The sequence below is a fragment of the Brienomyrus brachyistius genome, chromosome 13 (genome assembly GCF_023856365.1).
Source record: "Brienomyrus brachyistius isolate T26 chromosome 13, BBRACH_0.4, whole genome shotgun sequence".
Classification (NCBI taxonomy): domain Eukaryota; kingdom Metazoa; phylum Chordata; class Actinopteri; order Osteoglossiformes; family Mormyridae; genus Brienomyrus; species Brienomyrus brachyistius.
This window is the reverse complement of record NC_064545.1, coordinates 14,031,671-14,048,821: the sequence shown is the minus strand read 5'-3', so window position 1 is coordinate 14,048,821 and position 17,151 is coordinate 14,031,671. Positions and strand designations below refer to the sequence as shown.

The 17,151-nt window shown below is 42.3% G+C and overlaps 3 protein-coding genes across 5 annotated transcripts; all 3 read right to left on the bottom strand.

Moving 5' to 3' along the window:
* Positions 1-1,261: 1,261 nt before the first annotated feature.
* On the bottom strand, positions 1,262-9,396 carry psmc3 (proteasome 26S subunit, ATPase 3). The gene is made up of 12 exons (XM_048973243.1): positions 9,285-9,396; positions 8,182-8,262; positions 6,418-6,543; positions 5,992-6,096; positions 5,820-5,882; positions 5,578-5,715; positions 5,243-5,386; positions 4,607-4,755; positions 4,339-4,435; positions 3,839-3,984; positions 3,170-3,251; positions 1,262-1,591 (listed from the first exon to the last, which is right to left on the bottom strand). Exons 1-12 carry the CDS (start codon positions 9,324-9,326, stop codon positions 1,481-1,483), a joined length of 1,284 nt encoding a protein of 427 aa, XP_048829200.1. The 5' UTR covers positions 9,327-9,396; the 3' UTR covers positions 1,262-1,480.
* A 1,420-nt stretch (positions 9,397-10,816) lies between these two features.
* tmem17 (transmembrane protein 17) lies at positions 10,817-13,145 on the bottom strand. 3 transcript variants are annotated; one of them, XM_048973249.1, is made up of 5 exons: positions 12,906-13,145; positions 12,274-12,311; positions 11,953-12,066; positions 11,315-11,458; positions 10,817-11,089 (listed from the first exon to the last, which is right to left on the bottom strand). In XM_048973249.1, the coding sequence occupies exons 1-5, from the start codon at positions 13,006-13,008 to the stop codon at positions 10,970-10,972; spliced, it is 519 nt and encodes a 172-aa protein (XP_048829206.1). In that variant the 5' UTR covers positions 13,009-13,145; the 3' UTR covers positions 10,817-10,969. The 3 variants fall into 3 exon arrangements, with proteins under 3 accessions (XP_048829206.1, XP_048829205.1, XP_048829204.1); XM_048973248.1 differs by having other exon boundaries at positions 12,270-12,343; positions 12,906-13,142; XM_048973247.1 differs by having other exon boundaries at positions 12,240-12,343; positions 12,906-13,132.
* Positions 13,146-15,454: 2,309 nt separating this feature from the next.
* Positions 15,455-16,615, bottom strand: aplnr2 (apelin receptor 2). Its single transcript, XM_048973635.1, has one exon. It carries the CDS (start codon positions 16,613-16,615, stop codon positions 15,455-15,457), a length of 1,161 nt encoding a protein of 386 aa, XP_048829592.1.
* Positions 16,616-17,151: the final 536 nt, after the last annotated feature.

The window sequence follows — 17,151 nt, the reverse complement described above, 5'->3', positions numbered from 1 at the left end:
AGCTGACAGTTCACACCCTAAACTGATGAAATAAACCAAAATGCTTTGCGTATTGCACTTTTCAGCATAAGCTTAGCTTGTTCCATAACACAAGTTTGAATTAGAACTAGGACTGCTGTGATTAGTCGACAGATGCATTTTCAGCTTAGACTATTTCAAATCGCATTTTTTTAAATTACCTTAATGATTTATAAAATGTTGCAGTTGATAAATATTTTCCTTTAATATCAGTACATGATTGAGAGCAGTTCAAATTATCACATAAAAAGCACCACGCACGAGCAGCTGAAGAGGAAACACACAGCTGCTATTCTGGAGGATGAACCGGCAGAGCAGGCAAAACCATCCTAAGTGCTGTCAATTCATGTTTATTAAATTAGCATTAGAATGGAGAGCTTTTTGTCCCTGTGGCAGCTAAGCACACTCATTAAAACCATAAAGTTGTCTGCCTGCTACATTAAAATTCTCCATTGAATAAGTGTTTGAGAAAATGTTTAGGATTAAAACAATTTAAAATACAAATAAACCTTTTTTACAAAAAGAAAAAATGTCGGCCTTAACTCTACAAAAAGTACCGCCATACCACCATCATCTTTTTGCCCGGTTTATCTGCTCTTTTAAACGATGTTGTGGCTGCTGATTTGTCCCTTACTTCATCGTGACTTCAGTGCTTAATGCTTGTCACAAGTGGCATGTACCGCTACTCGAATTTAAGCATGAAGATACAACAAATTTATACAGATTACTAACTTTCAAGCATCACAATATGCATTTCAATATTTTTAGGCATACTAATAATCTGCTTATCGAACTGTGGGCAAAAATAATGTGCGTATAAACCCTGGAATGGCCATCAGTTTGTCATCAACTTCAACGGTCAAGTTGATTTTATGAAGGATAATTAATCATTTAGATTAATCGACCAATCGATAAAACAGTTGTTAGATTAATCTATAGAAAAGAGCTTAGTGGCAGCCCTCATTAGAATCCTAGACTTTAATATAAAAGGGGGTTTTTTGACACTAGAGAACAGAAAAGAATCTCATCTGCTCTAAAGAAACCCTGACACTCATAAGTATGCGTTTCTGCTTCAGAATGATACTTACTGTGAGGTACTGGCCCTTTAAATGGAATGTACCACTGCAGACTGAATGAGGTGGAGGGATCATGGAAACTATTTGCCTGCAGAAATTAGTCGGTCCATCACTGTTGCTCTGAATAAATGGAACATGTGGCCCAATACAAACCAGTGCAATTTGCATCAATGGAAAATGCTTTAATTATGGCCCATAATTACAGCACAGTTAGGAAAGAACTTCAGCATCTCACAATGCCCGCTTTGCATGTCAATCACACTGGAATCTGAATCTACCCATATAATCCAGCATTCTTTGAGTGGATCTCAGAGTTCCACCCCTCTTTCATAAGTAGGGCATTATCCACAGAAAAACATCCATCTCTGCCATTCAAATGTTAACACTCAAGCATAGTATTGCAGGTTGGCCTTCTTTTTGGCCTGCACCTCCAGGATGCCCTCCATGTAGTCTTCATGAGTCAGCTCTGTTGCCCCCCTGCGCAGTGCAATCATACCCTGAATGGGGAAAAAGGCTCATGGATTAGCCTGACGGACTCTTAAGCAGCTTAGCATATGACACTTGTACAATAGAAAAAGCAGAATATATCCATCCATATATCCATCCATTTTCCGTCGCGTATCTGGGGTCAGGTCACTGGGGCAGCAGTCTAAGCTGGGATGCCCTGACCTCCCTCTCACTAGCCAGCTCCTCTGGGGGAATACCAAGGTGTTCCCAAGCCAGCCAAGCGATATAATCTCTCAGGTGTGTCCTGGGTCTGCCCCGGGGCCTCCTCCCAGTTGGACATGCCCAAAACACCTCCCCAGGGAGCCACCCAAGATAGATGCCCAAAACACCTCCCCAGGGAGCCACCCAAGATAGATGCCCAAACCACCTCAACTGGCTCCTTTCGATGTGGAGGAGCAGGGGCTCCACTTTGAGCTCCTCTCAAATGTCTGAGCTCTTTACCCAATCTCTAAGGCTGAGCCCAGCCACACTGCGGTGGAAACTCATTTCGGCCATTTTTATCAGCAATCTCATTCATTCGATCACTACCCAGAGCTCATGACCACAGGCGAGTATAGGAATGTAGTGGGAAATTGGGAAATCAAGGGCTTCAGCTTCCTCTTCACCATGACAGAACGGTACAGCGTCCGCATCATTACCTAATGGTTTGCCAGTAACTTTAAGGCCGACCAAAAGTCCTCCCACATCTGAGGTTTTGCTTCAGCAACTGCCAAAGCCGTTTTCCCACGTGCCCTGCCAATATCTGTCAGCTGCTTCAGGAGTCCCTCAAGATAACCAACTTCAGAAGGCCTCCTTCTTCAGCCTGACAGCTCCCTTTACCGATGGTATCCACCATCAGGTTCAGGGATTGCTGCAGCGACAGGCACCAGCAACCTTATGGCCACAGCTCCGCAATGCTGCCTCAGCAATGGAGTCCCTGAACCATAGCCCATTCAGGCTTGACGCCCCCTGACTCCCTTGGGAGAGAAGTTCTCATCTGAAGGTATGAGTTGAAGATCACCCAGAAAGGGTGCTCCACCAGACACTCCCAGATCATACTCACTACACATTTGGGTCTACCAGGTCTATCCGGCATCTTCCCCCGCCATTGGATATAACTCACCACCAGGTGAGCCAAGGTCTCCAAGAAGGTGTTCAGTGCACACATGCAGACAACAATCAGAGTCCTTCCACGGACTCCAAGTCGAAAGGAGGAGAGCCTCTCCTTCACCAGAGTAAACTCCAACACACTGGCACCAAAACAGGGGGCTACAAGCAGACCCACCCCAGGCCTGGCTTCAGGATGAGGTCCCTGTCTCCCCAATCAGGGCTGGGTAACATACTCCATATTCCTTCATCTCTCATGAGGGTCGATATGAACCGCACTTGCTGTGGCCGCTCACCTAGGAGCAGTTTGCCTTGGGAGACCCTACCAGGGGTGATTGCCCCCAGTGAAATAGCTCCTAGGATCACAGAGGCCTGCAAACTCACATTAAGGTGGCGATTCATGGAGGGGCCACATAATAAGTGTGAAATACAGGTTTTTTTTATGTAAAAGGGGATGGGAGAAAGGAATGAAAAAAACTTACCGCTTCCACACACACTGCCTTGCATTGGGCCCCATTGAAGTCATCTGTACACTGAGCCAACTCATTGTAGTTCACATCAGGACTGGGGGAGCACAGAAGACATCAAAAGGCAGTTACACATCCGTATGAAGCCTTGCTACAGTATTGTCTAACATCAGAAGGCAGTTACACACGTTTACGAAGCCTCGCTATAGGAGGTTACACATGTTTACAGAGCTTTGGTAAGGTAATGTGTCACATGAGAAGGTGGTAACATGCTGATGAAGTTTTGTTGTCATATCTCACATCAGAAGACGGTTGCACATTACAAAGCTTTGCTACTGTAATCTCTCACTTAGACAGGCCCCCATCTTTAGCAACTATGCTGTGACGACGTTTCAAAGGCTTTGAGTAAATGTATTAAGAAACCCATATTTACTACCCCCCCCTCCACAACAAATGGGCATTTTATCTATGAAATTTCCAGAAGTCCTAAACCTTTCAGCCAAAACTCGCAGAAAGTCACTGCGTTTCATTATGTTTTTGTATTTTTGCGATTTTCTTTAAGGCCTTTAAAGGACCAAAAGCTCCTGTGCCCATTAACCTAAGGATGAGACTCCTGAAGGCTTTAAAGGGGCCTTAATATGAAGGGCACCCTGCTATGTGTCTGCCAGCCAGCTCCTCGTATACCTGACGTTCATCTTGCGGGAATGGATTTGCATGATGCGCTCTCGGGCCTCCTTGTTGGGCATGGGGAACTCTATTTTGCGGTCCAGACGACCTGACCTCAGAAGGGCTGGGTCCAGGATGTCCACCCGGTTGGTGGCTGCGATGACCTGCCAAAAACCCATTATTCAGAGCACCGAGGAGACCATGCAAGCTGGCCTTCACCTCACATACATCTGTAATCCCCGCAGTGTGCTATGCACAGGTGTAAATACCCTATCCCACAAAACAATAACTGGATACCCCTCTGCAAGAAAGCATGTTCAAATAATCCTTGGACCAGACAAAAAATCTATGGTGTGAACTGGAATGCAGAATTAGGGCAAAGCTAACACAGAGCTTTTCAGCAGTAAGGATCATGAATGCTTTCAAATAATAGAAAGAAGTCTGCAATGAAGAACTCATCGAGCATGCTTCAGTCGTGCGGTTTTGCCCTGTTCTCAGTGATGAATGCAGGCTAGTACCTTGACTTGCATGTTAGGCTGGAATCCATCCAGTTGATTGAGAAGCTCCAGCATGGTTCTCTGTACCTCTCTGTCACCTGCCTTTTCACTGTCAAATCTGGGGATAATATTAAAAGGAGAAGTTGATCAACGGCACATAGGTCACCTAGAAACAAGAGGCCTCTACAAATGACACTACAGAAGACAAATCTTATATAGGTCAACAACGTAATGGTGTAGAAACACCAGGATTAAGCAAGCTAAGCTTGTTCTTCGTGGACTACCACACCGTTTGGTCCCAATGGCATCCAGCTCATCAATGAAGATGATGGAGGGGGCCTTCTCCTTGGCCAGAGCAAAGGCATCCCGAACCAGCTTGGCTCCATCCCCGATGAACATCTGAACCAGCTGAGGACCAGCAAGCTTCAGGAAGGTGGCCTGAAATGGTTGTCAATTTTGATTTGATTGACTCCATGTGGCATTTGCCACAATTAACTCCAATTCATGAACCATTTCTTGGCAAGACAGGAAGTGTTGCAGCAGAATGACAATCAATGGAAACAGTAGCTACTTTTCCAAAAACTATATATGTAGCCTTCCTATAAAACTGCAGCATACCATTAAAACCTAAAATAGATTCACAGAGGTAAAGTGGTAACCCAGAAACAATATAGAACTAACCAGCATTTAGAAAATAATTTCAACTGAAACTCAATGCAACACTAAATGAATGTCGCATTTATATAGAGCGACACCCACAGTGCTTTACAAAAGCAATGGGGAGCCACTGAAATATTAATTTGCATAATTATGAAGTACATATGTATGTCGTGAGACTGACTGGTGAACGAACACACACACACACACACACACACACACACACACACACACACACACACACACACACACACACACACACACACACCTTGGTCTGGGCAGCGCAGGCCCTAGCCAGCAGTGTCTTGCCGGTTCCTGGGGGTCCATACATCAGTACCCCCTTGGGCGGCTGGATGCCCAGGTTCTCAAACTTCTCTTTATGGTTCATGGGCAGGACGATGGCTTCAACCAGCTGAAAGCAACAGCAACCAAGTGACCCACTTCATCCCTCATCATCAGAAAAACATGAACAGATTAGTTAAAACAGATTGTTTTATCCGTTTTAACTAGAGACAGACACTTTATTAATCCCGAATCCACACACACACACACACACACACACACACACACATATATGCTTTCTGAGCACTCTCAGGGCCTGACCTCCTGGATCTGTTTCTCCAGCCCACCGATGTCACTGTACTGCTCTGTGGGTCGCTCATCCACCTCCATGGCCTTCACCCTGGAGTCATACTCCGTGGGGAGGGTCTCCAGAATCAAGTATGAGTCCTTATTCACCCCCTAGAGAGGAAAATCAGACATTCTCAGAAGAGCATCCAGATACACTAAATGCTACCAATAAGGAGATGTTTAAAGCGTAGAGGAGCACAGGTAAGCTCACTCACCACCAGATCTCCGGGCTTGAGTTTTTCAGCATCCACCAAGCCAATTACAGGTAAAAAGTATGTCTGCAAGGAAAATGTCAGGTATCATCTGTGACCTCCATGTGACGTGGTGAGGCCGACTTCAGCTGGACCGAGTCTTGCAGTAACATAATGTACCAAGAATAATTCTTACCTGTCGTGTGGATGTTTTAATTACAGCACATTTTCCTTTCCTCTGAGAGTCCAAGTCGATGTTGGCTCCGTCTTCCTCTTGGTCATTCGGGTCCACATCCAACAACTACACAACCATACAGAATGAAATTATTAAACACCTCAGAATTCGCAACAGGTGGAACAAGAACAAAATTTTTTTGGGGTACAGTGAGACCCTGTTAAGTATGTTATATGCATAAGCTTGTAACCAGAGAGACATTTTCTGCATGACCCCATAGCTTTTATCTATTCTGTTATTCTCCCCAAAATTTGTGGGAATCATTACCCAGAAGTTTGAAATAATAATTTGCTTTATCAAAAGTAAGTGAGTAAGGAGTCAAAATGTATTTTTTTTTCTGGAATGTATGGAACATACACACAATATTTATGTCAGCCAAGTTCATACCTCAATGACGTTGGACACAAGGTAAGGCAGGGTCTTGTTCACTTTAATCTTCTCAGTGTTCTCTTTAATTTTATCTTTCATGGCTTGAAGTTCATGGGTGACCCTCAAGACTTCGCTCTTCATGATCTAAATGCACATGCATGCGCGCACAGACACAGACACAGACACACACACACACAGAGCATTTACCCACAGGAACCTTTAAAGCAATCACTTTACATAAGAGTGGTATAATAAGCACAGATTTAAAATCTAGTCTATTGTTAGCAGTAACTATAAGCAAATATTTAAATATTACATATTTTCCCCACTCTAGGGCTATATTAATTTCTACATTAACTTTCACTTTTCTTAAACTATTTTTTAACTGACAACTAGATTACCAATAAAGCATTTGTCTCATCAGTCAACCACTGATGTAACTAACAAAGATGTCCATGGTCAAGTTTTTGGCAAATGCAGCTCTGCTATAGTGCCTCCCCACACACCAATGTTACGGATTCGCAGTTTCTGACCAGCAATTCTGTGGTGTCGTGCCGGAGCTGGTTTTGCAGGCACAGCACCAGTTAACTGGAAGTGGAAAACCATGGAACCAGTTCCAAATAAGGCTCCAGCTAAGCACTGGCACCAGCCCCACATTGATGGAAAAGGGCTACCTAAGACCATGTCAAAATAATAAGGCTGATCTATAATAACAATAATAATTTATATTATATAAATATTTATGTAAAGAATACCAAGCATAATAAAATCGAGCGAAAGCCTCAGTTATGTGGGAACACTTCACCTTTAAAGTGAATGAAAATGCAGTTGTCACATGAACTTAAATATTACACTGTTACTAACCCTATAATACATTAGCCGTAGATAACAAATTATGGTCCATTTAGCTTCTTGGAGTGGCCTAGCCTTTCTTTGTCATCACTGACTAAATTCACTTTGTATGAGTCCTGTATCGTAAGATAATCAACTAAAATGTAGGCTAGCCCTGCTGCTTAGTCACATAGGCTTACATAATACGTAATAGTACATAATACATAGTACGTAATCACATTTTACTCATTAATAACTATATACAATAAAATGACAGGTTTGTAAAATCTGTGAATGTACTATACGTGAGTGATAATTGAAAAAGTTCACATTGGGATATCTGAAATTTTTGCATTAAGTATTTCAATATTTCTAAAACAAAAAAATAGTTGGAAATGTACTCAAATTACAACCAAGCACAACTTTTTCTCTACCAATATAGTCTGTTAAATAAGTTGGTGGTGTTGTTGCAAGTTGTACCAGACACAAAGCAGAACATGAATGTCTTCGTCAACAGTTGTTTGCTTTTCTCCACCCCACTCATTTTGTACTTGTAATTAAATTTATCACAGATGTGCCACAATGTCTGACAGCAAAGACAAAAATGATCATGATTGGCTGGAGAGTGCATGCAGAGCTCTTCTAACATGACAACTGCATGTGTGCAACATGCAATGTCCATAACACCGCACCAAAGGTCCCAAATTGACATTATGTGATTGAGTGACACTGCACCTGCGATGGACTAAAGCCCCCATCCAGGGTTGGTTCTTGCCTCACACTAACTGCTATACTGTGTGCGTGTGTGTAAGCAATTACACAAGCAATCATCAAATTAATCAGTATAACATTTGTGACAAAGATGGTTGTCTTCACTTATCAGCAGCTATTCAAAGAATGTTCATGCTGAATGATAATATTAATAAGAAACTTCCACCGTTTAAAACAAACCTTGATTTCACTGTCCAAGAGGCGTGTCCGCTGAATGATCTCTTCAGTAGACATTTTGAGAACTTCCTCACCAATCCCATCCTGCAACAATGAAATAAAAAAAAAGACAAAGGCTATCAATTACAATATTAGACTGTAAGAATGCTGTGATTTAACTAATCAGCCATTCTTAAATGAGAGTTCGGCTTAAGTTCTTAGTTATACAAATAAATCAATACTGTTGTTCATAATTAAATAGTAAAGAAATTTGAGCCAACAACAAAAAAAATTGGGGGGAAATGTATGCATCTCAGTGAATCATACGTTTGTATTTTGATCATGATGGTTCAGCAATGACTTCAGCAAAGGTGCTTAAACTAGTAATACCCTTTAGTTCTTCGTGATTAATTGACTTTTTTTTTTAAGTGCAGTGATAACCTTTTTATTTATTATAAATATAATTCTATAGCTTCTCTTTACAATTAAACTGTTTACATTGTATTAACCAGCATTCAGTAATAAGTTTAACACTGTGAATTTCAAAACAAAACGTATTTGCTGCTGCATGTGCAGTAGTATTAGAACGGAGCACAGTGAAACTATACATGCCAAGTCACCCCAATCAGTAAATCATCAATTACATCAGGTTTTGGCGAAAGTCGTTTTTACCATTCCAAAACAAAAACAGCTAATAATCTAACAAAGCTCGTCACCAGGATAACATTAAGGAATTGAGCAGCCCGTTAACAGGCTAATGCTGCTCTGCTAACTTACGCTAAATTACCATCGTTGTAACAGGCAAAGTACCGCGTCCAGTGTGCGACTCCCTTGCAAAATGACGACTATGCAACGCGCTATTTATCTTTCTGTATTTCTCAGCACCAGCACCAGTGCTTGTTTCGTACAACATAAAAACGAAGCTAAACATTGCAATTTGTCCGTGTCATTCTCCAAGGAACAAGGCCGGTTCTTCGGATAGCTGGATGTGCCTTTATCCTAAAGCGTATTATTGTTTCATGAAAGATTTTGTAGTTTGTAACTTAATCACATACACGTCAAACCACAATACATTTACCAACAGGACAGCAGAAATAAAATAAAACGTATTTCATAAGCAAACAAACCTCAACCTCATCCCAAACTGATCTGTCATTCAGAGACGCCATTTTGGAATTACTACTTTTGAGTATATTCAGCGGACGAATTTGATACCCAGCATTCGTCAAATAATATCAAATTTTTTGCCTTCAGAAATTTAAAAAAATAGTTTTTATGTATAAAAAATTAGTATATATTACATTTTATCATGACATAACGAAGTAAATGGTTTGAAGTTAAATTATTATATAATTTAAAAAAACGCAATTACAGCGAAAGTGCTGAAATTAATGTAGAAAAAGAACATCCCCGTTCGTGGAAACTGGTGATCACGTGTTTCTGGGTTACGGTGTAGTGAATATGTTCCGAATACATTTAATTTACATTCTGGATAACATCCTGAGCTGTTTTAGCACCCTCTACGGTCATGTGGTAGCTGATGAGAATCGGATCCATGGTTAATGAGAGTTGGTTATGATGTCCAATTTCTTCACAGCTGATATTTGTGGACACTTTTAATAATTGCTCTTTGTTGTATCCTGAGGTCCTCAGTAAGTGGCTCCCAGAAATATAACGCTGATGACCCTGTCCACAGCATCCACATCATGAATTAATTTTAAGTCAATTTTTCAATTTGTATGGAGTTTACTCAACCATGAAATTCAAAATAACCTAAAAGTCTGTTTATAAATGTGATGCACCAAGACATTTTTTACACAGCAGGAATGACTTTACAACCAACATTACTGCAGTCATTGGGTGACGTGCAGCATTTTTTTCTCCATCTCTTGTATATTCACCTGCTTTTCACAACTGCTCCTCCAGTACAGAATAATACTGACACAGAGCCTGTGTCAGAAAACATGATCATATTTCTTTGTTGTGTGTTCAGCATATTGTCAAATACTATATGTAGTTTCAATATTTAAATGTTATAGAACTAACTTCACATGAAATAGGTAAAACAAATAATAGGGGCAGCATGTCGCTCAGTGGGCTGTGCCTGTTGCTCTATTTTATTCTGCTCTGTGTTGCACCATGGTCCTGGAGTAACGTTATCTCATTTCACTATATACTGTGTGTATGGTTGAAATGACAATAAAAATCTACTTGACTACATGACTAATCAGATGGTCGCCGGTTCAAACCCAGCCTCAGCACATCTGTGGGTCCTTGAGCAAGGCCCTTAACCCCCACCTTCCTGGGTGCCCAAACAGGTGGCTGCCCTTCGCAGCCAACCTACTCTACAAAGAGTAAGCTGAGGGAGGCATAAAAACAATTTAAATATCAACTATTATTTCACCTTTGGAAGGGCTAGACAAAGAAAACTTGCCAAGTCTAATCTAACCAGTTTAATATATATTTGATAAAGACTTTTCATTTGCACCACCCAGTCAGTGATCAAATTCATTAATCCACATGCTACTGTGTCCTGACTAAGGACAGTTTCACTGTCCTTCACTTTCAACATAAAGTCTTAAGATTAGCATTATGCATTTGCAGGGCTAACATATGTCAAGATAATGTGATAACACTCCATAAAAATGGATTCTCCACATTATGTACTAAAATTTTATTTCCTTCAATTGTTTCAATAAAAAGCCAAAACATATGATAACATATAAATCGAATAATCTTCCTTCAACAACCATTGTATATACTCAGTTAACACACATCTTCAGCATTGAAAGACATTGCTGCATCCATCTGATCAGGAGTGGGTAAGGCACGACTGGGGTCTCAGCTCTTGGAATCCATCAAACTGTCTGAGGTGGAAGTGACTCTCCGAGTGCCTGACCATCACACGCAATGCCACAAACCCTGTGACAGACTACAAAGAAAAGAAACAGAGATAATATAGACTTCAATTATCCATTAGTAAAATATCAGGAAAACTACCACCTTCTGAAATTCAACGTTTCTTTATACAGAGTCATTTCACTACACGGTGATTTTAATGAATGTTCGAATACTTTCCTTAAATTATAATTGGCAAACTCATGAGTTACAGCAACAGAATTAAATCTGAGATGGACAGGTACATGGGCATTCTTACTTCTATTAGTAGGAAGAGGGCCAGCACGATGTGAACTCCTCTCTCTAGAGGCTGAATAAGGATGGCTTCATTGAAAAGCTGGAACAAGGTCAGTGGGAACTGAAGAAGAAGAGTTAGGAGCCAGAATCCAGCTAGTTCTGGGACCTGCCACAAGAGGGAGACAAACCATAAATTGGAAGCCATCCATCCATCCATTTTTCAATAACATTGTTTCAGTTTATTTTTACCTGACTATATACATACATGAGAATCTTTCTGATTATACAATCCTAGCTTGAACTTTACCTCCTTATAAAAATGTGATTAATTGTCATTGTCGACACACTACAGCACACAGTGCACAAAAATGAAATATGTTCTCTGCATTTAACCCATGTGACAATGTGACATAGCAGGGGGCAGCTAATTCAGTGCCTGGGGAACAGTGCTTGGGGGTGGTACCTTGCTGGTTGGGGATTCAAACCTGCAGTATTTCAACTACAAGTGCACTTCCATAACCATTAAGCCACCACTGCCGTTCAACAATAGGATGCAATCTTTGGTTAAAAGAAACATTCTTTAATGCAATGATTTGTGACCCATATTTATAATAATCCCAGCATTTTCAGCAGTGGAGGTAGTGGAGGAAGACAGTGTACCTTCTCCTGCAGATTCCCAGCATAGCCCAGATAAAGCCTGATAGCCTCTATAAGTGTCATCAGAATGAGGACAGTAATGAGTATGAACTTGTAATAATCCGGTAGAGCTGGATACTGAAACAGAACAGGCAAGAATACCAGCAGGCAAGTCAAGGTGTAACAGACACGCAAACTGACATGAGAAATTACCAATATATAGCGAGATCATTTTGTCTATAACCCTTTTCATTTATTTATCCATTAACTTGTAAATTTGATGGCAGTGCAAATCAGGCTGCTTTGAATACCTTGAGGTGTAAAATGACAACTTCACTAACCCACCACAGAGGAAAGAAGTAGACGTTGAAGAAGAGACACATCTGAAGCGGGAGACAGGATATAACATCATCGTCTGAAAAAGGAAAGAAGCCGATCGTGCGTCTATCCGTCAATCTTACAGGCACACCATGTAGCAACACTCTTAACACTAGTCACAAATAATAATAACAGAATGTGCTACCAGCAGTTATAGTTTTATTGGTTCATTCTACAACTGAATAAAGTTGTCAAAATTAAAGGCTGTAGTTACAAGTGGCGCAAGGACATGTAAGCTGCAAAGAATGAAAAAGCGAAACACGTATTTTCTGACGTCACATTGAATTTAATGCAGGTAGATAAATAAACAGGAATAATAAGGCGTTTCTCTTCATGTTACGCCGGGCGGCACCGAAGTTTGCATTTTCTGCACGTATCGCCGTGGGGTTTTCTGGCTTCTCCTGCTCCCCCCAGTCCAAAACATAAGATTAACTAGAGTTGTCGTACGTATGAATGGTGCGTGTGCCCTGTGATGGGCTGGCGCCCAGTTCTGGGTTATTCTCTGCCATTCGCGCGTAGCGTCCGCGATAATACATAGAACAAGCGGGTATAGAAAATGGATGGATGAATGGATGTCGTACTAGATAAACTTTACTTACTGTGCCCTAATGACGTAAAACGATCTTCTGTACGACTCTGAGTTATGAACACAGTCCGAGAAAATTCTCCCAAACGCTTCCTGATGGTTTCTGGGAGCTCCATATTTATTCAATGCCACTTAGCGCTGGAAAAAGGCGCCATTTTGGCTCAGCCGTGCGGAATGTTATTACACAAACTGAACACACGGGGAGTGAAAATGACTGCCTACATAAGAAATTTACATGAGAGGAGGCAATTCGGCCCATCAAGCTCGATTGGGGAGAACTAAACTAATAGCTCGGAGTTGTGAAAATCTTATCTAGCTCTGATTTAAAGGAACCCAGGGTTTTAGCTTGCACTACACGAACAGAAAGACTATTCCATGCTATAAGTACAAGCTGTGTAAGTGCTTTCTCAAATCTATTTTTAAATGTTTTCCAGCTAATTTACACTTTCTTCGTCTTTCTGTTATTTAAAAAATAGTCTTTGTTGATAGTCATTCCATTTTTATTATCCAGCATTTTATGAACTTGTCACCCTTCAAAACCAATTAAATATTCCTTTATCTGTCACACAAGCATATGTTGGCATACCTATCTAAATGGGGCCCATCCATTAATTTTTAAGGGAAAAAGTCTAATACTACTCACGACACCCTTTACCCATACCCAGCCCTAACCTTAACCATAAGTAACCAAACAAAATATAAGGCATTTTTACTTTTTGATTGCACTCACAGATTTTTATAAAATCTGGGTTATCCGAAGACTTGAAAAATGTCCCCAAAAGTAAAGAAGTTCCAGGTTTTACCAAAGTTAAGGGACATTTTGGTCCCCAAATGTGATCTATGCAAATCCAGCCACCCCCCACACACACACACACACCGCATGTGTATGTGGCAGGGGAAGAGGACAAAGGTGTTGTCGTACTTTAGGAGAGCAGCATCTGTGTTCATTTATAATTATACCAGTGGTGGAAAGAGTATTCAATTTTCATGCTTGGATACAAGTACGTATACCACATCAAAGTAGTAGTCAAGTAAAAGTTCTATTGTAAACTTTTATTCAAGAAAAAGTTCTTAGTTTTAAAAGTACTTAAGTGTCACGCCAAACGCCGGACCGGCCGGAACATTAGATAATAAATGATTATATATGGTCGGCCCTTTTACAAAAGAAATATTAATTATACAGACCCACTCAGACCAATGACTCAGTCAAATTTCAGTGCAGAATAAATGGCATTCAATGCCAGTCTTTCCTGCAGCCTACTTGCTAAAATCTAATTAGGTCAATTGAGGCTTACATTTCGGTAATTAATAATGATACCAAAGTGAACATTGTTTGCCTGATGAATGCATTGCATTCAGATGATTTTTAGGTCTTTGCCAGTCAAGATAATAGCCCTATGCCAGGGGTGTCAGACTTCAGTCCGGGAGGATTCTGCACATTTTTGGGTTTCCCCTCATTTAACACCTCTGATTCAACCCCTTGTGCTAATTATCAAACAGCTTATGAGCTGAATCATTTGTGGTGGAACAGGGAGTGAGCTAAGTTACACTGGGAATGGAGTTTGACACCACTGCCCTAGGCTCCATAAGCAGTGCATCTAGATACAGTTAAGCTACAACCAACTATGGTATGTCCATTCCTAGAGAGCCCTGTGGGTGAAGGTGCTCAGATTTTACAGAGTGTTTACAGCACCATGGATATTCAGGGACAGGAACAACCCATTTAGCAGCGCCCCCGACCCAGTAGGATAAGCGGTTTGGAAAATGGATGGATGGATGGATAATCAAAAGGGTAGGTGGGATTTCACCTTCTGGAGGAGCATGGGGGCAGGGTTACAGTATTGATTCCATGTTACACCACGGAGCTCCAGCTGCTGGCTCCATGATTGGGATGTAGGGTGCAGGCACCCCCCTGTCATGAGTTATACGCAACCTGAGCCACGGGCAGGTCCATGGACTGGGCTTCTCAGAAATGTTCAGTGTTTTTCAGAGTCGTTCAGATCTGTTTCACTGTTTTTTTTTTTTGTTTTTTTTTTGGACAGTGAGAAGATTACATGTTTTCACCGTTTTCAATCCTTTTAAGAGCTTAACTATTTTGTGATTGTCACTATGCAATAATTCAATGCTTCCATGTAGAGTTTATTTTTGGAAATACTGTGTACATACACTGAAATGGTGGTTTACTAGAAAGAGTCTGCTCCCCGAAACAGCCAATCAGGTGACTGAATACAACTGAATACATGCAGCACACAGGGTCAAGAGCCTCACATACTGGTTGACTAAGAGTTAAAGCAGATAAAATGCCCAGTCTAAGTGATTCTGAAAGTGGTTGTTCCAACATCTCAGAAACAGCCACCCTCTTGGGATTTACCTGTACTAGAGCTTACAGGGAATGATGTGATGGACAAAAACACCCAGGGAATGGCATTTCTGTGACTGAAAACACCTTGTTACTGACAGAGGTCAGAGCTGAATGGAAGATTCCCGTCGTGCATCACTCTCCTCTGTTTCCATCTCTTAGTTCCTCCTTGAAGGCACCACAGAACTTCAGCTAGGCTCCTCTCATTTCTTCCCATCCTCTCCTCCTCTTCTTCTACAGCAGCTGTCCAGGAGGGCCCGGCAGTGGTCCCGGAATCCCGGGTTGCAGCAGGCGTAGAGCAGGGGGTTCAGGCAGCTGTTGATATAGGCCAGACAGGTGGCGTAGGGGTAAGCCACCACCAGGACCCAGTCGAAGGTACAGGAGTAGGGCAGCAGCTCCAGCTGCATGAGGATAAAGAGGGTCTTGTTGACATGGAAGGGCAGCCAGCAGAGAAAAAAGGCCAACACCAGGGTGACAATGACACGGAGAAGGTGTCGCTGGCGATAGTGGTTGGGTTGTGGGCCCTTGCCAAAATGGTGGGAAAGTAAGCAGCCCAGGGAGCTGTAGCAGAGGAGCAGGACAGCTAGCGGCAACAGAAAGCCCAGCAGAGTAGACTTCATTCCCATGGCTGCCACCCACAGCAGCTCCTGGCGCTCTCTCTCTTCAGGTAGCTTGGCAGTAATCAGGCTTGAATAGTCCATCTCACAGGAGTACAGGGGGTGCGGTGCCTGGCCTTGCCGCCACCCGTCATTCCCAGGCCCTGCCTCTTCCTCCACCTCAATCACCGTCCGCAGCAGCAGAGCTGGCAGTGCCAAGATCCCCGCCACTACCCAAACTCCACCCACCATCCAAAGCACCCGGTTCCAGCTGTGCTGAGCCCTGAGGCGCCTTGAGATGACCCAGTAGCGCTCTACGCTTAGGCCAGTTAGTGAGAAGACGCTGGTGTACATGTTGAGGGCCATCAGGTAGCTGCTGAGCTTGCAGAGCAGCTGCCCAAAAGGCCAGTGATATCCCAGGGCTGTGTAGGTGGCCCAGAGCGGCAGGGTGAGCACGAAAGCCATGTCTGCCGCTGCCAGGCTGGTGATGAGGGCAGTGGTGAGTGAGCAGGAGGAGGTAGAATGCCTGCAGTGGCGGGATGTTCCCTCTGGTACAGGCTTGATACAAAGCCTCCTGTGGTGGGGCCATTTGATGTAGACCCACAGAACCAGCCCATTCCCCAAAGAACCCAAAGAGAAGGCCAGCATGTAGATGGATGGTATGAGAGCCCAAGTAGGACTCCACTCACTATAGTCACATGATCCAAGCAGGGGGGGAGTAGGGGACAAGGTAGGGGGTGACTGGGAGGATTTCAGAATGCCTGACATCAGGGCAGTTGGGCGATAAGTCTCTGTGGTGCCTTGGTTGTCCCAGTGCCCAGTGCTGGTCTCTTTGGATGACTGTTCTCTGAAGGAAATACCACAATATACTTTTTACCTCCGTTTAGCTAGTTGGTGTATGCCACCATATTACATATGTTAAAGAAGTACCCAAATGAATACAATTCCCACCTCAGTTGGTCTTTGATTGCTGAGTAATTCTCCTCCTCCTCCTTTGAAGGATTCTCATCTCTGAAAAGCAAACAGAGAGATAAAGCTGTTCCCAGGAAACCAGCTGTTCCTGAGTCATTGAGAAATGTGCCTGCCTCTCAAAGTCTACATGAAACATTGAACAATATTCTCTCTCTGCATTAACTGCCTTTTATTTTACATTACTTTCAAACTGAGCTGTAGCATCACATTATTGGAAATGTCAAGGGAACGTTTCTTCCCAATAAATGATGGAATCTGCTAAAAATGATATAAACCCCTATATCATATTTAAATAAGTACAGTCAAAACCTGTGAGTAACTTGGTTTGCGAG